This window comes from Scylla paramamosain, chromosome 6, assembly GCF_035594125.1.
Source record: "Scylla paramamosain isolate STU-SP2022 chromosome 6, ASM3559412v1, whole genome shotgun sequence".
Taxonomy (NCBI): Eukaryota; Metazoa; Arthropoda; class Malacostraca; order Decapoda; family Portunidae; genus Scylla; species Scylla paramamosain.
The window spans coordinates 25,269,411-25,291,171 of record NC_087156.1 but is presented as its reverse complement, the minus strand read 5'-3'; the positions used below and the strand labels follow the sequence as shown (position 1 = coordinate 25,291,171).

The window sequence follows — 21,761 nt, the reverse complement described above, 5'->3', positions numbered from 1 at the left end:
ATGATGTTCATTTGACTCAGTCTCTATGAGATGATGCCACAATTATGATGCAGTTAGTACTGCTAATATGCCCACTTAATTAAATCAGTGTTCTCACAGGAGTGGTACATTTAATCTTTACTTTATATTTATCAACAAGAGGTGATTTTCACTTGAATCAGCCTCTGAGATGATGTCACACTTGCCATCGCTTTTCAATTTATGGTCCTTGTTATCTCAGTAACACTAATAAATTATGTTTGACTATATATAGCATTAGTTCTGTAGGTGTCATGAAAAGCATTATGGTTTCACATGCATGTATTTGATGTAACAGTATCTCTCTCTCTCTCTCTCTCTCTCTCTCTCACACAAATCTTTAAGATTAGCTCTTCGTATATGAAGTACTACTATGAGTACTTTATTATGTTTCACAATAATTATTGATTTGATTTTGAGAACATTAATTTGTTACATCAGCTCCTGAAATATAAGCAAATATTTTAGCAAGTGATACTGATTTTCTATATGAGCATGTTATAATCTAATTAATAATCTCTACCCACATCTTGCTAAAGGACTTTTTATATTTTATTTATTAAACTGTTATATAATTCATTTTAAGTATTCAGGATATCTCTGGTGGTGAAACACTGGCTGGTACTAAAGCCATGCAAGACTGGAACTGAGCATCAATAGTAGAGTTGTTCCTGTAAGCTTGAGAATCCATGGTGTTGTGCATTAACAGTTGAATTTCCTGTCCCATGATATCATCAAGTAAATAAGTGTCAACATTATGTAATCATAAATTAGGTTACATAATAATTATTTTTTAAAGTAATTCATAAGTGAAAATTTTCATGAAAAATGAAAAAAAATTTAAATTTTACTTTTTAAACTGGAGTTATTATTGCTTCATAAATAAGAACCCTGCCTGTTAATAATTCTGACACCCCTTCATAAGACAGCACAATGTGATGGTTGTTTTCTTATGACTACTAGTACTTTTATTCTCTTAGAATTTATGTGTAATTAATTACATTACTAGTTCTTTAAAATAGTGACACTCATTGCAAGATATAATATTTCAGTAGATCTCCAAGACTATCATGTATCAATATCTGAATGAAAGGTAACATAAACTGTGATGTTACTTATAAGTGCGAGTGTAAATGCAGCACTTCCTGTATAGTTAAGATCTAAACAGGAGTCCCAATATCAGCATGAAGATCAAAGCCAAACAGGAACTTTAATACCTTCATTACCATTCTCAATGAATACATAGTACTGAAGTATGAAGAACATTAAAAATATCTAACATTTGTTCTTTGCTGAAACACATCAAATTCATGCAGGAAAACAGTGCAAAGGAAATGACCACCACAAATGACACATGTCAGCATATCTGATAAAGTAAGATGTTAGAAAAAAATAAATAAATAAAAAAATAAATAAAAAAATATAAAAAATAAAAAAACTCAGGAAGCAACAGCACATACATACATATGACTTTGTTTCTTAGTTTATAAATGGAAAATGCATCTTAGTAGCTGGAGGTATGATGGTTAGATGCTTGGCCTTTGTTTAGTTAATGACAATCTTTGTTAGAGGGGAGAAATGTACCAATCCACAATTTACATACACTTGTCCTTAGCTTACAAGTTGTGTAGGATTGTCATAATCTGTCAGATTGGTGCACTTCCATTTTCACTCCATTAACTTTATTGTAAACTAATGATAAAGGTAAAATGTTATAATTTTTATGAAAGCTTCTCATGATAAAAAACACTAACAAATTCAATGTTGCTTGCTTTCTTTTCTTCTTAACAAGATTGTGTAACACAAAAGATATCATCTTAGTAATCTAAGAATTATGTCTCCTTTCACCTAACATGTATATAACTAGCAGTACTATTGAAAAAGATGACTGAATTTTCCAAAATTCTAAAACACTAAAAGTCCAGACTTAAAGTGACTAAAAGTAGGAGGAAAAAAATACAACCAACATTAATATCATACAAAAAATATTTGTTTACCTACAGCATTCCACATACAGCTGCACTCCTTACACACTAATTTTGTTTTACGTTTTTATATATCAAATTTATATTTATTGACTTTACTAGTAGGCATTTTATTATACTGCATTAATTTCTGATTCCCAAATAAGAGCCTTCACTGAGTCATTTAGGCTTCACTTTGGAACAAAATACAATACCTAAATGAAGCTGTCAGTATTTCCAATGCGTTCAGTTCCTATGGAAAGTTATTTCAGACTATATGCAGTAATATATTTACCATCATCAAGGGAGAATAGATACTTAAATTTGTTTGCCTCTAGTAAAGCATGTTCAGCTATAAAAGGTAATAAAATATGTGATCCTAAATAGCACCAACCAGCCAATCATTCCTTTGACAGCCATAAGTACACTGAGGTCAAGATCCAATTTGTGCATATCACTATTCCTCCTGATGGCACTAGCAAACAGAGCGTATGGCCAACCACGCATAGGAACCCATGGTGCCATACATAAGTAGATGGAGATAGAGTTGATGTCCCATCTTTGTGCACAAAAAGGGCACTGACAAGGCTGTAAAAAATATGAAGGAAGAAAGGGTAGACCAGAGCCCCAAATGGGAAACTCTGCCTCCGAGCGTCTTCTGCACAGTAGCCCTCTGTGTTGCATCCTTGGAAAAGAAGTGCTCTGCCAGCCTGTGGAAAGAATCCTCATCAGAACCTTGCACATAATCCATACATACAAAGCAAAAGTCAAATTAATAAAATGTGATCAAATTAATCAAATTCATGGAAGCATAAAGAGTAAGTTCTTTCAGACTGACTTACTTATCTTTTTCAGCATACAAGTTATGTAGCCAGGCTCTAAGACTGTCCTCTTCTCGCGGCACCTCACTCATGGGAATGCGGCGTATATGAATGTGAACCCTTTTACACTTGCCCAACAGAAATTCTGCAATAACATTAAATACCAAATAGATGTATAAAGCTTGTAACATCTTTATCTTATTGTTTTATTTAGCAAGCTAATGTCACACCTTTTTCTTTCTTGAGGATTCAACATATCTGCATATCTCCTTGAAAGTAAATCTGTTTTTCCAAGTCTATTGTGAAGGAGTGCTAAAAGTGTCAGGTGTCATTTTTTTTTCCCTTTTTGCTGTACTGTGAAGTAACCTTTAAATGTGTGACTATGACAAGTGTGAAGGACTCACCTATAAGTTGTGGTGCATTGCCTCTCACACCTGACTGATCAACAGTTCCTTCGTAAAATACAGATACATCATACAGTGCATCAAACTTGTCATGAAGATGCTTGGTCACTAACCAGGTTCCCTTTACTTTTGGCACCAGGTGATGCTGAAGTATCTGGAGGAATGAAATGAGGAAGCAATGTGGGACATTACTGGAAGAGAATAGGTTGAATTATGGATCATAAAAATGTACACCTTACTCACATAGTACTTGCATCTGCATGAAGGTAAATACAGTACATATGTTATTTCATTATCATCAGTTCAAAGAGTTGGTAAGTGTTAGCAAGAATTATTAATACTAACTGAAGACAAACATATGGTTGATAAAAGATGTTAATCATACAGATCAGTAACTGATTCTTCAGGTTTGGAACTTCTGAATTATCATGGAAGGTGTCTTCTGGTGAAAAATGTCCCAGTGGCAATTTATATTACCCTTAACCCTTAGATGGCTTTCACTACAATGTACCCATATTTTAAAATTGTCTATATAACAATGCTACCAACTATAAAGACAGATACACAATTACCACATTTTAATAACATATTGTTCAGGAATGGCTCAAATCTGGGGGAGTCCCAATGTTTGTTTAAGTTGGTCAAAATTGTTCTTGCCATTAGAATTATATATTCCTTTGGCCATTCTTGATATTGTTCATACATAACATACCTTTCCTCCAAACTCTTTCTTGTCACAATTCATAGATTTTCCACATTCATGAGCATCTAAAGTAAAATTTTCTTTTTCTTTTCTTTTTAGTCTTTATTTCTCTAAACATTCTTCCACTATCATACTTATGTTTCACCTCCATGTTCAGTTCATATCTTCTTTTTCCTTCCATCTTTTCTTGTTAGGGATGATTCCCCTTAACAGAACTCTCACACATACTCTCCTATCATTGTCTAACACTTCTTTAATCTCATCTGCCCACCATGCATTTCCTTTCCTTTCTTTAATCAATGCTTTAATTCCAGACCTTAGCCCTCCACCAAGTATTCTTTATCTTAACAACATACTATATATGCCAGCATACAAGCCAATCCAATGAATATGTTTACCCCTAAAATTCTGTGTAATTGAGGTTTGGGCCTATATTTGCCAGATAAGATGACCACCATAAAAGAATGCAGCACTACTTCACCACCCCCTATTGTATGGAAAGAAAAAAAAATTACAGTATCTCATAAAAATAAGGTAGCTTAACAAATATTTACTGCATAAGTTCAACTGGCCACTTGGTGCTGGTGACACACCGATCAACAATTATAAATAGTGGATTTGCAGGTTATGTTTTCTACTACTGTAATGTAGTATGTGTAAATCTCTGTGATAGTATATGGAAATCACTATGTTACATAGATTTACCAAACATGCATTCCAGTAGGAAATAAACACATATAGTGGGAATTACATTAAGTGATGTACAGTGAGTGTTACGGCATATCAACTGATGTGAATGGCAGGTTTGTAGGGCAGTAAAATTTTAGTTTAACCTATAAGCCAAATCACTGATATTATAATCTCTATGTCAAATAGACTTACCAAACATGAGTTTCAGTAGGAAATAATTGTGGTGGACTGTGAATTATGGGAAGACGTATACGATAAATGTCAGGCAAGTAATTTCACTTGTTTACCCCTCACTAGTAAAGGTTCACATTTTATATTTGATATAAAAGTCCACCCCTGGTTTTGGAGAAATAGTTTTTGGGATCAAAAGTTGACTTGTGTGCCAGCATATATGATGAATACATCCTCAATCTCCTCAGTATTTAAAAATACATTACACACACACAAACAAAACCAAACACACACACACACACACACACACACACACACACACACACACACACACACACACACACACACACATATATATATATATATATATATATATATATATATATATATATATATATATATATATATATATATATATATATATATATATATATATATATATATATATATATACACACAGCTAGATAGGACATAAGACAGGGAGAAGGTTCCACAAATGCCCCACATTAGATGCAATTCACATCAGTTTTAATAAAATTGATGGGAGAAAATTACTATAGTTCCAACCAGACTGATACAGGCCACACAAAAATTTGAATATTTCAAGACTACTTACAATGCTCAATTTTTTTCATGTGTGTAACTGAAGGTATTAAATACAAGAGTTCATAAAACATCAAAAGCTTAATGAGTAAAAAGTGGTACAGTACAGTAATAAAAATAATAATAATAATAATAATAATAATAATAATAATAATAATAATAATAATAATAATAATAATAATAATAATAGTAATAATAATAATAATAATAATAATGATAAAAAGTCACTGTTTACACATAGCTGCTGATGAATGCTTACTGTTTATATCATCTACATATATTTCAGTCCATCCAATCTTCTTATCTTCCCTAGTTGGTGTTCGCACACTCAATATGTTATTTTGGTACAATGCTATGGCCTTCATCACTAAGTGCAAATGATAAAGAATTGTTTTCTAATGGTATAAGCCAGGACAACTCCACTGCTACAGGCTGTGAGAGAGAATTGCACTGTTGCCATGCATACAAGCACAAGTAAGTTGCTAAATTTGCATCACCAAGAGTGGTAAGAGTGGCAGGGACAGAGGCAGCCTGTTCCCTCTCCCTAAGTTAATTACCCCCGCCCCATGTTATGGACTTCTCTGTGGTTTGCTGTGACCCATCCTCACTGTCGGTTTTATAAGTCCCATATGTTACAGTGTGACATTGAAGCAAACTGACCCCACTTGCATTAGACACAATTTGGATTAGCATACTGCAACTTAGCACCAATCTGACTATATGCACTCCTACATCTGATATCTATTTGTAAGAACTCCCTCAAGGGGATATTGATGAAAAGTTCTGGCAAGCAGTAGCTCCTTATTTTTCATCAGAAAGATTCTCACTTCACATCACAGCTCACTCCACATTCAACTGGATTCTTAAAGTAATTTTCTATATAAAAATCTTGATTATCAAACATCACCTTACTCAAACAGATTTTTCCTTATTTCATACATTCTCAGAAACATATAGTCTGTCTGTCTTTTCATAGAAACAAATACAAAGAAGCAGGTTTCTAGCTTCTTTGTTCCATCCTTTTTAGTCACATCTTACAACATGCAAGGAAAACTGTGGCAGTATTTTTAGCCCCTGCCACAGGGATAAAAAGCTGTCAGGTCTTGCTATGAAAGTATGTCACCAGCTGTGCTATACCTAACCTTTTGGGTCTAGTAGGGTTGTCAATGAGACTATCCCAGTGGGACTAAGAGTGTGAATGATGAAGTGTGTGGTGCTTTGTCTGTTTCACCCTGTGTGGGATTACCAGCCTGGTATATTGATAGATAGATAGAGAGAACCATACAACTAACTAGTAGTGTATATCGTGAGATACACTTTGTCTCCAGTACCTCTCTCATCATTGATCAATCTAATGTATTTCTTTTCCCACATGTAATGACCTAACTCTATTTACCATACCTAGTTATGACATATTGGAAACTATGCTCATACTGTCCCATTTCCACATCTACTAGTATTCATCTTTTCCTTAAAATCATGGATATTTCTTACACAGACCACTGTCATCCACATTATTATGTCTATGCCTCTATTGAGAAAGTTGTGCATCTTGATGTCTCTTACAAGAAGCCCTATTTAGCTTTCTTCTGTTTCCCTTCATGTCCATTTTGCTCTACATATATGAATCTAATTGTTTCCACTAATTTCACTATTCTAAATGCTGTAATTACCTCTGCTCTCTCCCTTCTCATTTCTAAGGTTGGAAGCAGCAGCCTAAATTATCTTTTCATCATAAGATAAGTCTTTCAAATTAATTATAAGTTTGGTTGCTGTTCTATAATTTATCCAATTTCCTTGTACACTTTTGTCATGAAAACCACACTATTGGTGGATATTCAAGTTTTAAACATATTGTACCAATTACCTTTCTCACCATCTCTTCATCCAAATAAGTAAATGCCACTCTCATGTTTTAACAGCTTCAGTTTCCCTTGTTGTCATTTTTATGTTTCTTCTGTGATTAGCTGTTAGAAAATATAATTTACAAGTTCTTTTCCTCTTTAATTTTACTGGTAATTTTAATTTGTCTCATACTGCAATCATACATACATGTATGTGTGTGTGTGTGTGTGTGTGTGTGTGTGTGTGTGTGTGTGTGTGTGTGTGTGTGTGTGTGTGTGTGTGTATATTTACCTAGTTGTAGTTTACAGGACCTGAGCTACACTTGTGTGGTCCTGTCCAGTTTTTCCTTAAAGTTGTGCACACTCATTGCCAATACTACATCCTCACTTAGCTTGTTCCATACTTCTATATTTCTCTGTGGGAAATTGTTTCTTTTATGTTATTCCAGCATCTTCCTTTTCTTTGTTTTTTGCTGTGGTCTCGTGTGTATCTAGTATTTTCTACTTCTCTCAGCAATAGTTTCTCACTATCAAATTCTTCCACTCCATTCCACAATTTATATAACAGTATTAAATTCCCCTTTCTCTTTGTTCCAATGATAGCAGATTCATTTTCTTTAACCTGTCTTCTTATGTTAATTCTTCCAGTTCTGGAACCATCTTTGTTGCCATCCTTTGTAGCCTTTCCAGTTTTTTTTACATGTTTCTTCTTGTTGGAAGACCACACTGATTCAGCATATTCCAGCTTTGGTCTAATCATGGTGGTAATTATCTTTCTCATCATATCTTTATCCATGTAGTAAAATGCTGTTCCAATACTTCTCACCATTCTATATGTATTTCTAGATATCTTTTCTACATGCTTCTCTGACTGTTGACTATCCTGCATTATCACTCCCACATCTTTCTCTTCTTGTACTTTTATTATTTCTTCATTTCCCATTTTTATATCCATTTTGGTCTCATCACTTTTTCCCATTTCCATAACATGACATTTTTTTACATTAAATTCCATCTCACATTTCTTACTCCAGTCCCAATTTTATTCAAATCCTCTTGTAGAATTTTAGTTTTTGTTGTTTCATGTCTTTGTAATTTTGTATTGACTGCAAACTAACTCATGTAACTCTTTACTTCTTCAGGCATAGCATTTAGGTAGATAAAGAAAAGTATTGGTGCTGACACTGATCCTTGTGGTACTCCATTATCTACTTTTCTCCATTTTGATTTTACATTTTTTACTACCATTCTCATTTCTCTTCCCTGTAAGAAGCTTTCCATCCAGTTTATTATTTTTCCATTTAATCCTCCTACATTGTCTAGCTTCCATAGTAGCCTGTTATGGGGAACTTTGTCAAAAGTTTTTTTTTGGATTTAAATACACAGTCTACCCATCCATCCCTCTCCTATGTTATATCAGTCACTCTCAAATAGAAGCTCATCAAATTTGTTACACATGATTGTTTTTGTCCAAAGCCATACTGTTTTTCTGATATTATATCATATTTTTCTAGAAATTTTGTTCACTGCTTCTTTATTACTTTTCACAGATCTTATATACTATGCTTGTCATTGATACTGGTCTATAGTTTTGTGATTCTTCTTTCTTTCTACTTTTATAAATTGGCACTGTGCTCTATTCCATTCCTTAGGTACTCTTCCAGTTGATAATGAGCAGTTTATTCTGTCATATACTGGTTCAATTAACTGTTTCCTGCACTCTTTTAAAATGAAACCTGATACTCCATCTGGTCCTGTTGCTTTTCTCTTCCAGTTCCTCCATCATTTTATAAACTTCTTCTATGATTATGGTAATTTCCCACATTTGCTTTTTTGTCTTCTCATCTTGTGGTCCTCTAAATTCTGATTCTTCTGAGAAAACTTGCTGGAACTTTTTGTTTAGCAATTCACTCATACCTTTTGGGCCTTCATATGTTTCATTTCCATCCTTCAACCTTTCTAGTTTTCCTTTAGTTTCATTTTTCCATTTATGAATCTGTTTTGGTTCATCCTTGCACTTTTCAACCATATCTTTTTCATATCCTTTCTCTTCCTCTCTCCTTATTTTCACATATTTATTTCTTGCTATCTTAAAGTCTTCTTTATTTTTTTGGTTTTGATTTCTTTTAATTTTTATCCATGCTTTGTCTCTTTTTTTCTTTGTTCTTGCACATCTTGCCAGGGCTGGTTTTAAGCCTATCTGACCAATTTTATAAAATTGGGCCCTGCACCTTAAGGGACCCCATGCCAGCGATGACAGTTATCGCTTGAAGCCTTTTCTGTATTCTAAAAGAAATAAACCACTACTGAAAACGTGAAATGAAGAATGAGAAATTGTTATTCCTCATGAAATATGAACATACGTTAATTTTTGCTTTCGTAGAATAGGGGACCCGCCATCAGATTTCTAACTGGGCCCTGCAATTCCTAACACTGGCCCTGCATCTTGCATTGAACCACACCTGTTTTCCTTTTCTTTAGGTTTGTATAGCAGGACATATCTATTCACTCCTGTCTAATATAGTTCCATAAAAATGTCATATTTATCTTGCACATCATTTGCTCTTTTCAGCTTTCCCCAGTCCTTTGCTTCATAGAATCTCTTTTAAGATTATTTATATTTACTTTCCCATAGTTTCTCCTGTTTTCTTTGTATGATTCATCCTCTTCACAGACATCATTATCAGTTTCTATTTCTATCATTACTTGGTCACTTTTTCCCATGGGGCACACATATTTTAATTCTTTAGTTAGGTCAATCCCTTTTGTTAATATTAGGCCAAGTCTTGTTGGTTTGTCATCTTCCCTATATTTTGTATTGTTAGTCACCCATTGCATCATTGTTTTACATAGTCAGCTTCAGAAATCTTTCTTCCCATGCAGACTCATTTCCTTCTGCCTCAAACGTTTCCCAATTTATTTCTTTGAAGTAGGAGTTACCAACCAATAATACTCTTTTGCTACTTTTGATTGATTTACTCAAACACTGGATGGTATCTTCTACTATTTTCTCATAATCTTTCTTGCCTCAAGAATTTGTTTTGGGTGGTACATAGATTGGTATTACCATTAGTATTTCTCCAATATTATCCTCCAAGTTAACACTTACATTTCTACTCTTCCTTCCCCACATTTCAGTATTTTTGTCTTCACCTCTCTTCTTGTCATTATCATTACAACTCCCCCTCTTTTACCAATCCTGTCTCTTCTCCACACATTGTAGCTATTGTTAATGAAAATCTGATTTCCTTCTTTTAACTTGGTTTCCATTAAACACACCACCTTTGGATTGTTTTCTTTTAAATAGTCTTGTAACTCCAGTGTCTTGTGTATCAGTCCATCTATGTTGGTATACATCACATTCAGTCTTTCATTTTTAATATGTTTCTCTATTTTATTTTCATTTATATCTTTCCCTTTATGTACCATTCCTTCACTCCATCTCCCAAAACTCTCCAAAAAAATGTTAGTCTTTTCTTCTTCTGTTTTTGATTAATTTTTCCTTTTATCCTCTTCATACATTTCTTTCATTTTATTCTGTTCTTCATTTCTGTTTTTCTTAATGTATAATGAGGGCATCAAGACCATAGGGGCTCAATAACCATTTCTTTTTAATTGAGAAAACTGCAACTAAACTTTATCAACAATAACACCACTTCTAAGAAAGATATCAATTTCAACTAAGTTTTAGACTAAAGCCCTGCTCTTCAGAATTTTTTCACCAAAAATAAAAAAAATGTAGGGTGCGTATGCACACTAGTACATAAAATGTAACCCCCCCCCTTAAGTTTGTATACTTTTTTGCATGACCTGGGATTTAAACCTTAATAAAATGTTTTACCTGAAGTAAATAATGAAGTTTTTAACACCTTTCTGTTCTCACAAAAACAATAATAATAATAATAATAATAATAATAATAATAATAATAATAATAATAATAATAATAATAATAATACAATAAACTACATGAAGGAAAAATATCATAGGTTCAGAGTATTGGAAAAATAGGAGAGAATACTAGCATTGGTACTACAGTACATTAGTTACTTAGAAGAAAGCAACAAATTGAAGGATAAATGAATGCTAAGCTAGAGGAAGTCATTAAAATCATGAGTTAGTAATGATGGTAAGGCAAAGGATTAACAGGTGGCACTGGTTAGTCAGAGGAAAAGACTAGGTATGAACAATGTTTGGGCAGGACTGGGGGGAGGAAGCATGAAGAAGGTTAGTAAGCTGCACAGTGACTGGCCCTGGGTGATGCATTTCTTATGGAGAAAAATGTTGATTGAGTGAGAGATGGTTATGCACTGTTCATTGCATGCTCCCCCTGGCTGGCTCCCTCTCGTTGGACTTGAGCCCAACTTGTCCTGAATGAACGTGCCCCCTGACTCAACTACCACACACAACACGTGAATCCAAGTCAGTAAGTTGTGACTCCACTTGCTACTACAGGACTTTCAACCATATGGAAGCTGGAAAACAGTGTTGCAAACATCATAGCTAGACAAAGGAAGAGTTGCCAATTCTTTGGATATGTGTAATTCCATATTTGGGGAGGTGGTGCTTGAGCCCCTATGGTCCTGATTCCCTCATATCTTTACAATCTTCTACTTTTCTTAGTTTGGTTGTTCTTTCTAGTACCTCTTCTGCTGCTTGTTGTGATTTTAGTCTTATCTTCATAGGTCTTGTTTTACCTTCCAGATAAGGTCCTAGTCGAACAACTTCCACTTCTTCCTCAAATTAAGTGTCATCTTTATCATTTAGTTTCTTTGACAAATCCTTCACTGTTTTTGTTTTTTCTTTCTCTATTTTCAGTTTTTGCTATATTTTTCTCCTTTATTCAATTAGCTATTATATTTTTCTCCTTTATTCAATGAACTATAACACTTTTCTTCTTATCTGCTGCATCTCTTACCAGATCTTCATTGTTTTTCAATGCCTTCATCACTTCCTTCTCTAAATTTTCCATTTTTCTTTCAGTTGCTTTTCAATTATTTCCTTAAAGTCAACATTTGCTTTATCATTCTTATTTTCCAGCCATTCATTTTATCTATGACTCCCTCTCTCACTGTTCACTAGTTCTGCTTTCAAATCTTTATTTTCTTTCATCACTTTCTCTATGCTGTTTTGTAATTCCTCATTTTCTTAATAATGCACTTTTCTCTCACTCTCATTTCCTCCAGTTCACCAACTTTTCCAAGGCTCTTCTCCAGTGTGTCCTAAATGGGTTTTGTCACTTGCAACACTACTTCCATCTCCTTTTTCTGCTGTTCTGCATCGCTTTCCACTATCCGTAATCTCATTTTTAGAAACCCTATCTCACTTTCATATCGGTCATTTTCATTAAATCTATCAAAGTTTATTTAACTTCTGTCATAGTCTAATAATAAGTGGGCCATCTTTGTTTTGAAACCTGGGCCCAGTCGGCTGAAGCCCCGAAAACTACAACACTGTTTCCTCCCTATGGGACCACACTCACTCAGACCCTACAAACTACATCTCTAGGAATTCCTGGTGATGTTGTCCTCTTCCAGGTCCAGGTAGTGTGTGTGTGTGTGTGTGTGTGTGTGTGTGTGTGTGTGTGTGTGTGTGTGTGTGTGTGTGTGATTCACCTACAGTCATCTGCTGGTCATCCAGCCAGCCGTTCCCCTACAGAAAGAGCTCAGAGCTCATAATGACCGATCTTTGGGTAGGACTGAGACCACTGACACACCACACACCGGAAAAGCGAGGTCACAACTCCTCAGGTTACATCCCGTACCTACTTCCTGCTAGATGAACAGGGGCTACACATTAAGAGGCTCACCCATTTGCCCCGCCGCACCTGGGATTCGAACCCGGGCCTTCTTGGTTGTGAGCTGAACATGCTAACCACTACACTACACAGTGTGTGTGTGTGTGTGTGTGTGTGTGTGTGTGTGTGTGTGTGTGTGTGTGTGTGTGTGTGTGTGTTTTAATTGAACAAGTAGTACAGTACATGAAGGCAAAGCCAGCTCCCAACACAGGTCAAAACAAGCACCTGAAACCCACATCAGCAAATACTGTGAAGGAAGACAAGCATGTGGCAAACTGGAAAACATTTCAAACCCACATATGTACCTGTTAGGAATTTATGAATTAGCAACACCCCATTTCCTTAACAATAAGAAAACATAAACATTTTCCAAGATCTTAGCAGCCCAACAAGACACCCCTGAAAAAAAAAAAAAAAAAAAAAAAAAAAAAAAAAAAAAAATCCTTACTAGACTTTGGACTGCAGCACCCTGGCCTGCTCTTCCCCCCACATCGGCTGTAACAGTGTTCCGCTTGCAAGCAATCTATAGGTAAAAATTTCTTTACTGCTACTACTTAAAAAAAAAAAAAAAAAAAAAAAAAAAAAAAAAAAACACTACAGTTCATTAAAAATCTATGGCCAGTATTTTGTAAAAGTGAAAAAGGTATTATAGTAAAGTTAATGGAGAAAACAAGTTTTCATATGACCAAATGCACCACCTGCTCAAATGTACGTCCAAGATTTATCAAGGACAAACACCTTGCTCAGAATTGGAGTAGAAGTTTACTGTAATGAGATACAGAATTGGAACTTGGGTATAAATAGTATGATTGGAGAATGGTTAAGTATCCCAAGATAGGTAAGAATCAGAAAGTATGAACCAAGATAGATCAGAGCAAAATTTATTGAAATCAGTATGGGGAAACTGAGTATAAAAGGAAGTAAATGGAGATGAAGTGTGGAATAGAATAAATGAAAGATTAGAACATCATGGGAGTATTTCTGTAATGGTGATTGCAAGTTCATCAAATGAAGATATTGTATCAAAGATGACATTGATATTCATGTTGATGATGATGATGATGATGATGATGATGATGATGATGATGATGATGATGATGATGATGGTGGTGGTACTGATGATGGTGATGATGATTAATAGAGTATCCAGGAAAGACATACATAAACTTAAAAATCATGGAGATAGTTCACAAGTGAGTTGTGCAACTATGTATGCTGTACAAATTTGCATTTAAGTTGACCACTTTGGCTTTGCTCATCTCTGTTGCTAAATGGTTCTTGCAACACAATAAAGTTCAAATCTTGCTTCAAAATAGCAATTCAGGTGCATGGGTGGCCTAAGTGTAAGTCTGAATTGAGACAACTGTTTGGCATCAGTCCTTAGTACAGGTATTGCATGTGCTGTGCAATGGAGATCAAGACCTTTAATCTCATACCTGTACATTAAGGTCTTCCTGCCCTTGTGCTTTCCGGCATGTGTACCACCACATCGCTTGCCAAGTGGCCCAGGAAGGACTTGTCCTTAGAAACCAAGAAGATCTTGTGGAAAATAAGGCAAGAGATAAGTGGATATTTGGTTTACAATAGTGTCTTTTTTTCTTTCTTTCTTTCTTTCTTTCTCTCTCTCTCTCTCTTTCTCTCTCTCTCTATCTCTCTCTCTCTCTCTCCCCCTCTTTTTTTTTTAGCACTTCAAGTTTCATCTCCTCATCTGGTATTTTGCATCATGCCTTCATATGTGAGGGCAACTGTACCCACACAAGTACTTTTGAAGATTAGAATATGTTGAAAATTCGCTAACTCAGGAAAGTTTTAGGTCAATTACTGCAGATAATAGGAAGGTAACAGTACAAAGATCTTTTCTTGTTTGTTAACCACTTTCTGTGGTGTGCCATATGCCATTTGTGTTCTCTTGCAGCAAGGGTCCATACACACAAACTCCACACTCATACTTCCAAGAGAGGATAGGATTGTTGGTCATCCACTTCTACAAAAGAGGACAGGTTTGTTAGTCTTGAGCTGATGCTGGGTTGTGAGGTCACAGATCTTCAGCTTATGGTCTGTACTTATTTGAATTTTCTGCTGGGTAAACAGGAATGACAACAAGAAAGGAGAAAATTCAAAATTACTTGCACCCAACTCAAGATTCAAAGTGATTCTTTCAGTTGAGCTATACACACTAATCACTACACCATCAAGCTACTGCATGTAGAGGGCATATTTCTTAGATGTGTTTGAAAATTGTTCCCTTGTATCATAACTCATTCAAACCACCACCTTTCTCACAACTCACCTGAAGGTTGTGGTCTCTGGCAAACTGTTCAGAGTTCTGGATCACCTTGGGTGTGCCAGGGTAGTATCTAGTCCCTTCAGGGAAGATAATGAGCCAAGTCTGAAAAAAGTATAGATCATCATTCAACATAATTTACTCATTATGAATTCTGTCACCTATAGACAAAAATGAGAACTACAGTTATTTTGAAGTGACATCAATATCATATCATTTATACTTTTATGGAAACAAAGATACTACACAAACTGCTGCATACTTATCACCAATCCATATTATAGCCTCTACTGTAGAGGATACTGTACATGACTCACTTTATTATCACTATTCTTGACTGAGCTGCTGCCAACAACAAAGGGACTGCTTGTATTGATACATTTTTTTCATTGAAGCCATTATAAATTACACATATACAGTGTTTTCCAAGAGATACATTAGATTCAAAGCTCTTACCTACCGGTATATTAGGATTTCTGAGGTAGTCAAGAGAAGCAATCATCTTCCCCTGGTTAAAGTTTCCTCGTTTGACATAGATGCAGCCATGAGCATAAAAGTAGTGGCCATAGAGGGGCATGAGCTGCAAGGTGTTCTTCATTACATAGCGCAAGTGACCCAGGGACCCACCCCTTAGTGCTACCATGTCTGCTATCAACCAGTCCACTGTAGGGATATAAGGCACATTAGATCATAACTCATGGCAGGCTCTATACAGGGTGTGGGCTGATTCTAGGGAAATTTGACAATTATCACAAAATTTTATAATTCAATTCTGCAAAAATTCCTTACAGAATAAATCATACAACTGACATTTCCATACAAGTCACAGCAATTCAGTAATTAAAATCTAGCTGCACTTAGCTCTCTCTCTCTCTCTCTCTCTCTCTCTCTCTCTCTCTCTCTCTCTCTATACACACACACACACACACACACACACACACACACACACACACACACACACACACACACACACACACACACACACACACACACACATCTGTAAATGAAGAAAGACTGTAACAGCAACACGAGATATTTGTTTCTTAATAGAAGCTGATGCTAATCTTCTGAAAATAAATTCAAATAAGATACTAAGTTCACCTGTTGACTGATGGTTAGCGAGATACAGTACACTCTCCTTCTTCTTCAGTGCTTCATCAGCATCACCATACATCACCACCTATGACCAATGCAACACAGGACATTATTGTCTTGATCACATTATATACATATATATGCTAATTTATTTATTAATATAGTAATTTAGAACATTCAAAGGTTAATTCTCTGCTAATTTATTTATGCAACTTAACCAAAACATTTGTGAGTTTCTCACAAATCAAAATTTCTGAGCTGACTACAAAACAGATTCTACTTAGGTAAATTACTTTTATATTTCTTTGTTTACAAGATTCTTATCAAATGCAAGCATGAATGAATGAACAATTAAGTAATCAATTAAGGAATTGGAAATAAAGTACCTGTAGTTAACTAAATAACTAAAAAAGGTAGATTTTTTGTAACAAACCTCGACCCTGGTGCACGTTTCAAAGAAGAAGAGAACAAGACGTTGGTAGAGGGAGTAAAGCTTATCATCACCCCACTGGTAGACCCAGGGAGGAAGGGCAAGGCTCACCCCACGCCACACCAACCAGACTCCAAGGTATTCTGGAGCTACACCCACCATCATTACAGATCCTAATGCATACCTGCCCCAAATACACATCATTAGCATCTGAAACAGAAACTCCATCTTTTATCCAAATGGTATTTTACTGAAGTCCACCAAAACTCCTAAATCTATCACAGTGGAATAACCATTTATATAAAGTAAATAAAATTAATTTATCTAATGGAAAGAATAAGAACAATTTTCAAAAAAACATAGGATGAACAGTCAGCCATAATACATCACACACTGATTTTGGAGCCTTGTATTTAAGAACATAGGATCATAAGAAATAAGAGAAGCTGCAAGAAGCCACCAGGCTTACACGTGGCAGTCCCTGTATGAAATATACCAACTTATTTCCACCTATCATCCCCATCCATAAATCTGTCTAATCTTCTCTTAAAGCTCCCTAATGTCTTAGCACTAACAACTTGATTACTGAGTCCATTCCATTCATCTACCACTCTATTTGAGAACCAATTTCTTCCTATCTCTTTCTTAAACCTAAATTTTTCAAGTTTGAACCTGTTATTTCTTGTTCTGTCCTGGTTGCTGATCCTAAGAATTTTGCTTACATCTCCCTTGTTATAACCCTTATACCACTTAAAGAGTTCTAATACATCACACACTGATTTTGGAGCCTTGTATTTAAGAACATGAGAACATAAGAAATAAGGGAAGCTGCAAGAAGCCACCAAGCTTACACATTGCAGTCCCTGTATGAAATATACCTACTTATTTCCACCTATTATCCCCATCCATAAACCCGTCTAATCTTCTCTTAAAGCTCCCTAATGTCTTAGCACTAACAGCTTGATTACTGAGTCCGTTCCATTCATCTACCACTCTGTTTGAGAATCAATTTCTTCCTATCTCTTTCTTAAACCTAAATTTTCCAAGCTTGAACCCGTTATTTCTTGTTCTGTTCTAGTTGTTCATCCTAGGAATTTTGCTTATGTCTCCCTTGTTATAACCCTTAAAGACTTCTATCAGGTCCCCTCTTAACCTACATCTCTCTAAAGAATGTAAATTTAACAGTTTCAATCTTGCCTCATAAGGAATACTCCTCATGCCCTGTATCCTTTTAGTCATTCTCCTTTGTACTGATTCTAATAGACCTATATTCTTCCTGTAATGTGGGGACCAGAACTGCACAGTGTAGTCTAGATGAGGTCTGACCAGTGCCAAATATAACTCTAGTATTACTTCAGGCCTTCTACTTTTAACACTCCTAAAAATGAATCCTAATACCCTACTTGCCCTGTTTCTGGCCTCTATGCATTGCTTTCCTAGATGGAGTTCAAAGCCAACTATAACTCCTAAATCTTTTTCGTACCCTGAACCTGCTAGAGTTTCGTTGTTTATTGTGTACCTACTGTGTGGGTTTCCTCTACCTATGCTAAGTACTTTGCATTTGTTGATATTAAACTTCGTTTGCCATCTGCCCGTCCATTTGTTCATCATATCTAAATCTGCCTGCAAGGCGATGGCATCCAATTCTGACCTAATTAATCTATCTATCTTTGTGTCATCTGCAAATTTACCTATTTTGTTATTTCTATGTCACAATCCCCATAACAGATAAGTCTGTCACCTCTACTACCCAGTTAACACGTTAATTTGGAAAAAAAACATCTCCCTTAGTGTATGTATGCCACTAGAGAGCATACTTACATAACATTGGAGAACATACCACACATACTGTTAGGACTGAGTATGTGATATTTGGAAAGTGTGCAGTCATATTATTATTATATATATATATATATATATATATATATATATATATATATATATATATATATATATATATATATATATATATATATATATATATATGGTATTAGGAATGGGTCTCACAGTAACTACAGAAATAGTGCAATTACAATGGATGTGCTATAGTAGAAAAGTGTCTTAGAATTGTCTAAACATTCAAAATAATTAATTTCTAATATTGCTATGAATTTGAGGCAAATATCAAAACTTTATCATATGCTTTTTTTTGGATGTGTATAACAGCAGACCAGTATCTATACACTTACTATACAGTTTTTAATTTCTTAATGTTATTATTGCTGCCAACAATCATAATGTTGAAGCTGCTGGATAATCTTATCAACAGCATCTCATGGTTGTTAAGTTAGGTTAGTGCCCTTATGGGGGCTTTGCCCCCACTGGTTCCGTAGATGTCTTTAAAGGGGGTGAGGGGTTCAAAGCCCCACTGGTTATGTTATATTAGGTTTGTGCTCTGAATGGGAATCCAGGGGGGGGGGAGATGAAGCCCCTGGTTAGGTCAGGTAAAGTTAGATTAGGCTAAAAAGTTCCCATTCTCAAAATATGGCATCTCATCCATAGACATTTTATGAATGTCCAAATCTGGCATAATTTGGCTTCTTCCCCACCCTAAAACCCCTTTCCCACCAGGTACCTAAGCCTGTTGGGATAGAAAAGGAGAAAAAGAATATAGGATATATTTTATCGATTAGGATTGCATAGCAGGTGATATGGGGGATGCAGCCTGGTTAGTGATTTCAAAAGGTTAGGATAGCATTGCAGGAGTACAGGGGGATGGATATTCCCTGTTTGTTGACTTTTTTGAAGATTTTCCCAAAAAAGCAGTGTTTTTTCTCCTCAGGGTTTTGATGTTTCCCAAATTTGTCCTACTTTGACCTCCCCCATCTCAAAACCCCGCTTTCCTACCTGGCTTACTTATCCTATAGATGGACGGCAATAGAATACATAAGGACTATTGGTAAGACTATTAGTAAGACTTACCAAGCTGTCAACTAGCGACATGTCTATGGTGCTGGTATCCTTCCCAGTCCATGCCCTGCAGGAACCTTGGCAGGTTGTCATATGAGTTAACAAAAATAACCTCAAAGATATCCATTTCCAACAACTCATAGCTCATTTTGATCTACAGAACTGCCAACTTGCGAATGTTCATTTTGTCATAAACACGTGAATGGAAGCATCATCCGTATCTAATAAGACATGCATGACACCAACAACACTCTTCTCTTTTGGACTTTCTCCTCACCTGCCGAAGCAAGTTTAAATGGTCCAATGAACTTTTATCCCCAAAAACATACAAGAAAAATACAGCTCACCTCATACAGCCAATGACCCCCATTGTAACGGAGTTCCGACTTGATTTAAGTTTTGAGCCTAAGAAACCGTCGTCTGCTCTGACATCTCACGCCTGGTTCATCTCGGCAGAAGGACATAGTGAGCTAAGCTTTTTTTTGGCACCACCCAGCGTACACTGTCACCTATAACTTCTTCCATGACAAATGAATAAATAATTAACTGTCTCCACACTTGTCTATATGAACTCGTGTGCTTCTCAGTGATATCCCGGAACTCTTAACACATTTCACGTGTTGAGTTCAGCTGTTTATTTCAAGGATCAAGGTACGATTCATAGCTGACTTATGTAACTCCCCAAATTACATCACCACGACTCATAGCCGGCAATTATCACCAGTTCCGGGTCACATTTGTTACTTAATATATTAATATACAATATAACTGGGTCAATGAAGAAACGTAATATTTAAGTTATAACTATATTATTGACAACATATAATTTTGCAAACTTTATAACCTTGCTTTCTGTACGAAAAAAAAAACAAAAAAACACGTGCATGCAATGTCAGCTGTTGAATGTGGAAAATCAATTAATCAATGTTCCCTTCAGTGATGGTTCAGCCATCCAAAAACATCTAGCTTAGCACTGTTCAGGTATCCTAAACTATATATATTCCCTCACTATTGTTGTAATTTAACCCGTAAATCCACTTATAGAGAGAAAAATCTATGGCTTTGCACGGCGCATTTCTTCGCTCATATAAAGATATGGACAGTCACCGTCATACTCTCTACCATAGCTTTCTCATCTTTGCTGTCATACTTATGCGCCCAAGCATTTATAACACCAAGCACTGCATGAATACCAACTTTCACATTTTCGGCATGTCAAGAGTGGCACGCCTCTCCCGGCCTTCCCATTCACACGTCAACCACATAACTACTTACAGTGCATAAGTCCTTACAGTTTCCAGATTTACTCCAAGGGGCTTCAGCAGTTTTTCCAGAGCCACTGACGTCGCCATATTTTACTGGTGGATTGAATGACAGCCACCGAACAGCAGAGTCTGAGTACTATGAGACCCGTTGCACCTCCTTCTTCAGGTAACGGGAGGCAGGCACTGAGGCACTACTGAGGTCGAGGCCGTGATGTTCGTTGTACAGATTGGACGGAAGGGGGTTTGCAAGATGCCAGATACTCCTTGCTCTCTCTCTCTCTCTCTCTCTCTCTCTCTCTCTCTCTCTAAAGACAACCCTTCCACATGATTTATATTTACATCATACTGACATGCTAGTGTTTGTAAATCCATTATTTATATTGGTAATCAAGATGCAATACTTTACACTCATCATCAATATGTTGCAATCCCCCCTTCCACTTCCCGCAAACTGAGTTCACAAGGAAAGTGAAATCGTGTGTGTTTGTGTATGTGTGTCTGTGCGTGTATGTGTGTCAAATACGATAATACAAACTACCAATGGTCAGAACGTATATAACTATACTTCATAAGCAATAATATCCCAGCTGTCAGCATGCAATCACTCTCCAGCGGTCAGTAAACCATCCCTTTCTGATGGCATGTAAGCAAGCCTTCACTCTGACAATGAGGTACCACTCTTTGTTCGATAGTATCACTTTTTGGAGTTCAATGAACCATCATTTTTTTTTTTTTATCGGTGGGCAGCAAGCAAATGGTCACCT

General features: G+C 35.9%; 1 protein-coding gene across 5 annotated transcripts; it reads right to left on the bottom strand.

Annotated features, from left to right (window-relative positions):
- Positions 1 to 285: 285 nt before the first annotated feature.
- LOC135101486 (1-acyl-sn-glycerol-3-phosphate acyltransferase epsilon-like) lies at positions 286 to 21,209 on the bottom strand. Of its 5 annotated transcripts, none has more exons than XM_064005519.1 (9): positions 21,008 to 21,209; positions 16,826 to 17,006; positions 16,399 to 16,477; positions 15,758 to 15,960; positions 15,304 to 15,402; positions 13,462 to 13,536; positions 3,208 to 3,361; positions 2,825 to 2,948; positions 286 to 2,692 (listed from the first exon to the last, which is right to left on the bottom strand). In XM_064005519.1, exons 1-9 carry the CDS (start codon positions 21,082 to 21,084, stop codon positions 2,458 to 2,460), a joined length of 1,227 nt encoding a protein of 408 aa, XP_063861589.1. In that variant the 5' UTR covers positions 21,085 to 21,209; the 3' UTR covers positions 286 to 2,457. The 5 variants fall into 5 exon arrangements, with proteins under 5 accessions (XP_063861589.1, XP_063861590.1, XP_063861591.1 ...); XM_064005520.1 differs by lacking the exon at positions 21,008 to 21,209 and adding an exon at positions 20,080 to 20,353 and having other exon boundaries at positions 16,826 to 17,032; XM_064005521.1 differs by lacking the exon at positions 21,008 to 21,209 and adding an exon at positions 20,080 to 20,351.
- Positions 21,210 to 21,761: the final 552 nt, after the last annotated feature.